Consider the following 6,000-nt stretch of genomic DNA (forward strand, 5'->3'; position numbering starts at 1 on the left):
CACATTATTGTTCAAACAACTACATTCTGTTGTGCTCAATCCAAAGCACTTTCATCTTTGGTGGTCTTGTCATCATAGTTCTGAATGAAGAGAATTCTCCTGAGAGAGAAATTGTTCAAGTCTACAGAAATATGTGCAGAAACACAAATATTGCTGAAACAAAACCTTTTATTTTTCCTAAGCAATTGTAAAAAAAAAAAAAAAAAAAAAAAAAAAAAAAAAAAAAAGACTGGTTGTAGGAACCAAAAAAGTTCTATCAAATATAGCAAATACAAAATGAAATTTGAGGGGAAAATACAGAAAAAAAGACAAAAAAAAAAGAAAATATTTTGGCTGTATCTCGCCACCTCACTGGGTTTGGCCACACCAACTCATCAACATCAGCGAGGGAAGAAACATATCCATCCCTGGACAGCACCCACATCAATGTTATCACATGCGTCTTTCATTTCTAAAGAGTAATGTGCACATAAGGCTGGTCATACACCTTCCTCCACCATGCAGAGAAGAACTCAACTGGACTGAGAAATGCAGAGCAGGGTGGAAGGTACTGAGCAGGAAACTGTGGGTGGTCAACAAACTGTCAGGCCGAGACTCAAAGCAGGACTCAGATGCAGAGAATTTGAATAACAAAAAGGCTTTTATTGAATTCACCGGAGACCTCAGACAGAGTGACAAACAAATGGCTATAAAAAAACTAGACACTAAACTCTGAATCCTGAGAAACAAAAACACTCCAGGAGGAGGAAAAAACTCTAATCAAAAGAAACAAATCGATAAACACAAAACGCTCCGAATGGAGGAAAAACCGAAGGACTATGAATCTAATCTATGGAAAGAATTAACAAACAAAAAAATCACTCTTAAAGTGGAAAAACCAAAGGACTAGGAATCTAAACTATGGAAAGAATTAACAAACAAAAAATCACTCGTTAACGAGGAAAAACAAAGGGCTATGAACTTTACCTATGGAAAAATTTACAAACAAAAAAATCACTCTTCTCAAGGTACAAACGGCTTACTTTGGCGACTACTATGGCTGTGGACATGGACAAAGGCTCTGGTGCAGGACAAGGGGAACACAGACTATTTAAACACATGGAGGGAAATAGGGGACAGGTGGAAACACTTAGAGCAATCAGACTGAGACACATGAGGAAGGGCAAGTGACCTGAAACGAGAGGAGAATTACTTTTCAAAATAAAACAGGAAATGACAGGACAAAACAAACCCAAGACAAGACAACCTCACCGCGGTGTGACACAAACCAGTTTTGGATCAGGGTTGTGTGATGGAAGCTGACATTGCCCCATACTGTGACATATCTGTGCTGTTGTGCATCGTCCATACGGTCAGCCAGTATCACAATGTTGAGCTGTCTGTCCAAAAATGTGAGGATGCGGTCTGTGTTATATTGACCAAGGTTGGCATGGCAGTGGAGGACACCAGCTACAATAGTTCTGTGAACAATTCGACCAAGAAGTGATGGACACAGTATGATTGTTGGAATCCTGAATTATGCAGAGTGAATGGTATTCTGGTTACATACCTGTGCTCAAGCCTAAATGTATGGATCACAGAGGTAACAGTAAATCAGCTCATGTTGGGCTGGACCCTCTGTCCAGCCTCTCTCATTGGCAACCCATGGTAGATATAGCATGGTCAACTAATGTTGCCCGGATTTCATCTGAAAACGGTGCCCTTTTTTGTCCTCATCCGCCCCCTCCAGCTCTACCTCTACCTCTCACCCTCCCCCACTTCTTCCTCTTGCTGCTGCTTCTATTGTTGTTGTAAAATGTATGTTTTAACAGTGCTTACATCCTGATTGATGAGTCAACAATAAAGCAATTAGGTGTGTATTGTGATTTGCCAAACTGATTGGCAAGGCTGGCAAAAGTGATTGACACAGCCTTCACCACATCATTCACAATTGATTTGTCCACTCTGTCACCAACAACTTGGTAGAAAGCCCCAGATGCATAGAAGTGCAGAGCAATGAGGAGTGACTCCTGTGGTGACTCCTTCTGGTTCTGTGTTGAAGTTTTGGCCTGACAAGGTCTGCAGTGTACTTAATATCAGCATTCCCAAACCGAAATTGAGCATAAAGTTCCTCAGTGGTGTATTGCTCTAGTGGTTTTGTACGCTCAACATTCACCCTTTTACTGTTTTCTGTCCTGCCAAAATGGTAGTGGCGATGGATCATACCTGCCATTTCTATAAGATCAAAGCTGAAGCAGGAAGTGGGTCTTTAAACAAAAATGGATTTTACAACAGAAAGTTGTAATTTTTGTGTTTACCTTTTTTTTCTGTAAAATCAAGGTTGACTAAACTTGGGATTAGTTTAAAGTTGGTCTAATTGTCTGACTGCTCATGCTTCTTGTCCTGTCTGACTTGTCCTGTCTTTCTTAAAATTAATGTTACTGTGTTCGTTAGTGTGTTATCATTTCTGGCTGAAATAATGGGTAAAACTCCATGTTGTATTATCCATCAAAGTGAAGCCATGAAAGATTCCTCTTGTTTCTCTATTTCAGCTTCAGAAGACTAAGGAAAGAGAGGAGAGGTTGGAGGAAGTCATCCAGGCTTATGAGAAGATTCACATAGAGAAAAGCAATGTCCAGAGAGACCTTGACAAGATGGTGAACACACACACACACACACACACAACACAGTGTTTCATTGCAATGACATTTTATGCAGTTTGGGTTTTAGTTCTACATATGTGTAAGTGTGTGTGTGTGTGTGTGTGTGTCAGACGACTCTAGCAGAGCAGCATGTGGAGAGGATCTGCAGTTTGGAGTCTGCCCTCAGACAGAGAGAAACGTCCCTTCAGAAACTCAGTGCTGAACTCCACAGCAAAGACACACATCAGTCACAACTCGAAGCTAGTCTGGACGTACCCAGAGGTGGGTTCCGTGTGGATCAGAAGTAGACCCATACAGATCATAGTAGTGTCAGCAGTAGTAGGAAGAGGAATAATACAAGAAATAAAAGTAAGAGGAGCTGAAAGCCACTCATAATGTATTGGTAGCTGCTTACCAGCCATTTATCAGTAGCTAATATCACTAGCCAAAAGCTTGGGACACTTGGTTGAAAATGCTTTCTCTGGTTTACATTTTAATGTTTCAAACTGAGTTGTAAACTCTGAAAAAAGGACAACATTGTGGGTTGGGGATATGTGGTGCCATTGACCTCATCCCCATATTCGGGGATGTTTCTCTAGACGCCTTTCATCTCACTGTAGAGCAGTGACTGTGAAACAGACTGAAGCTGTTTGGTTTTGTCAGAGGGTCGTGGGCCGACACTACAGTGCTCCCACAGTCTGGATGCCCTGTCAGACCTGAAGCTGCAGCGTCTGGAGGCTGAGCTGGAGGGGGCACGGCACCATGTCGAGGGAGCCTGTCAAAGGGAGAAGGAGCTGAGGGCTGAGCTTCAGAGGTTGCAGCAGAAGGTAGCCCAGCTACAGGATGCACAAAGACAGGTAGGCCTGAATGCTGGAAAATAACAAGATGACTGAAAAAAGTGGAGGCTTTTTCTGACCTGGAGCAAATGAAAAGCTAAAATGATGGGGACATTCAGTAGACATAAAAAAAGAAAATTCCACAATTTAAAAACTTTCTGCACATTTCATGTACAGCCATTGAGTTTTTCAATTAAATTTTTACAATTCCACCCCATAATTCAGTTAATGTAAACCTGACATTGATACACACCAAACTTTATGGAAAGAACTAAAACTATCGAGGTTCTGAACTAGAAACAAAACTTTTTTGCACACCATGTAGATCATTAACCCCTTGAATATAAAAAGGACTCATTGAAATGGGTTGAAAAATGTATCCGTTATAGTGCTTGTCAGCAAAACTTTGTTTTTTGTGTTTGTTTAAGGCTAGAGTTACACGGTCCAACATGGAGGTGACGTTGTGTGATTGTGTGATTCTTCTTCTTCTGTTTAGTTTAACTGCGGTTGGTATCCATCAATGTTGCATTACTGTCACTACTGGAAAGCACTTGGTTCTCCTGCAGTTATGGATTTTGTGTGACACAAAACGGGTAGAACAGAGGTAGAACAGTCTCAAAAGGATCCACACCAAAGTTGAGATGCACAAATATATTTCAATTGAAAAATCCTAAGGTGATGTGCAAATGATGATATACGAGTTGTAAATTAGAGGCACAGATGCAGATACAGATTCAAATCACTCTCATTTATTAGTGCATTGTATTTTACGAGTTACGTACCTTGACCTTACCTTTGTTTGCGAATAGTTTTGAGACTGTTTTCATGAGATTTGACAACAATAAGAAAAATGAGAAAGAAGACCAGCTTTAAACTTAAAGGGTTTGATTTTCCTACAGCAGAGCTCAAGACAATGCTTTGCGACAGCTTACTATCTTCAAATGTCAGAGCTACTGTGAATGCAGCACAGAGAAGTTGTTCATATAGTTGCTGCTCAAAGCTGTTAAAGTAAAATTTCACTTTTTCCAAGTTCAATATTTGAATTGATACTAGTGTAGCCCTGTGGCTATTATTTTCATTCATTCATATACAGATATTAAAATGTTTGTGTTGCTAATAAATAATAGTTCATGAAGTGTAAATATGTTTAAAAAGTCATTTCATATACAGTTAAAAGTCAGAGATAAAAGGGTGGTGTTAGTTTTAAAATCCATATGATTGTTGGCACAAAAGATAGGAGACCACGTTTGTTTGTGGGGTAGTGAAGCATCTCTTTAATCTCTCATCTTTGAATGTATGTAGCCTTAGCCAATCCTGTCCTCACCTTGTTCAGGTAGGAGGTGCTTAGCATAACCGACGTGCCGCAGCACATTAGCGACAGCAGAGGCTACGTTATCGGGATCCGAGCTGGATAGCAGTAGACTGTAAAGTAAATAAAATACTACGAACTCCCAAGACGGACGGAGAGTCGTCCCCTGGTTTATGTGTGAGAACTCTGAGAAGCTGCCAGAGGTAAATTCATGTGTTTTAATGTACTTTGTGCTGTTGTGTAATTTGTAATGTGTTAAAGACAAGCTGAATTGCTAATCGCTGCTAGCCTTTAGCTTAGCCTGCTCATAGACTTGCCTATGGTCAATTCTGCATTGCAGTTAGCAAGTGCTAATTCGTTTAAGACCTACTGTTGGTTTTTCGCCATGAGTAAGCCTGTAACTTAGTTACTAAGAAGAATTATGTGATTCAGGACCGGACATTTGCCATAAGAGGGAGAGAGTGAGGACCAGGAGAGCCCTGGACCTTTGGAGGGAGACTGTAGCTGCTGTACTTGAACGTGGCTCACCGCACTTTGTTGCTGCACGCTCCATTTGCTTGCCGCTGAAACTGCACCTTGCCTTTTGCCCCTTTTCCATCTTAATCTCTGACTGTTGCTGGACTCGTGAGTACACCATTAACACTGTACACGTGGTTTTTTTTTGTTTATGCTGGTTAAAACACAGTGAAACGGCCATTTGTTTTCGGCCTCCACGCTCACAAGCTTCGACCAGGCCTGCAACGTTTTGTTTACATTTAATAGCCCTGCGTGAATGTGTGTGCGAGTGTGGGCTGTGGACATTTGAGTTTACTTGTTTATTTTGATTTCACATTTTCTCATTGGGTTCATCATTTGTGTGTCAAACCTTCCAGACCAAATGAGAGTTTTGAATACTTTTATCAATGCATAGGCCTACTTAAAAGTCAACAGTGAACTATTTGACTAATTTGGAAATCCAATTCGTAACTTTGCAATAAATAATTATTGTTGTTTCAGCTAAATCCTGTGTTGTACTTACAAGGGTGATACTTTTTGGTTAAATATTAAATAGGTTAAAGGGAACTTTATTTTAAAGGGGAAGTAACAAATTTTCCCTGGCGGAAGAACCCGTCAAGATGATTTTCAACGCACACCTCCGGCAGAGTTTCGACCACGTTCCGAGGGCAGTGGGGGACATTGAGTCCGAATGGGCCTTGTTCCGCTCTGCTATTGTTGAGGCGGCTGTTGCAAGCTG

At 40.8% G+C, this 6,000-nt stretch overlaps 1 protein-coding gene across 1 annotated transcript in view; it reads left to right on the top strand.

Moving 5' to 3' along the window:
• The window catches only part of LOC111236275 (TANK-binding kinase 1-binding protein 1-like), a 36,799-nt gene that overhangs the window by 11,981 nt on the left and 18,818 nt on the right, over positions 1-6,000 (top strand). The window contains exons 3-5 of the mRNA XM_022764950.1: positions 2,532-2,636; positions 2,753-2,903; positions 3,285-3,478. Of these exons, the coding sequence (XP_022620671.1) occupies positions 2,532-2,636; positions 2,753-2,903; positions 3,285-3,478 (450 nt within the window). The remainder of the gene's footprint in view (positions 1-2,531; positions 2,637-2,752; positions 2,904-3,284; positions 3,479-6,000) is intronic.

This window comes from Seriola dumerili, unplaced genomic scaffold, assembly GCF_002260705.1.
Source record: "Seriola dumerili isolate Sdu_G_001 unplaced genomic scaffold, Sdu_1.0 BDQW01000609.1, whole genome shotgun sequence".
Lineage (NCBI taxonomy): Eukaryota > Metazoa > Chordata > Actinopteri > Carangiformes > Carangidae > Seriola > Seriola dumerili.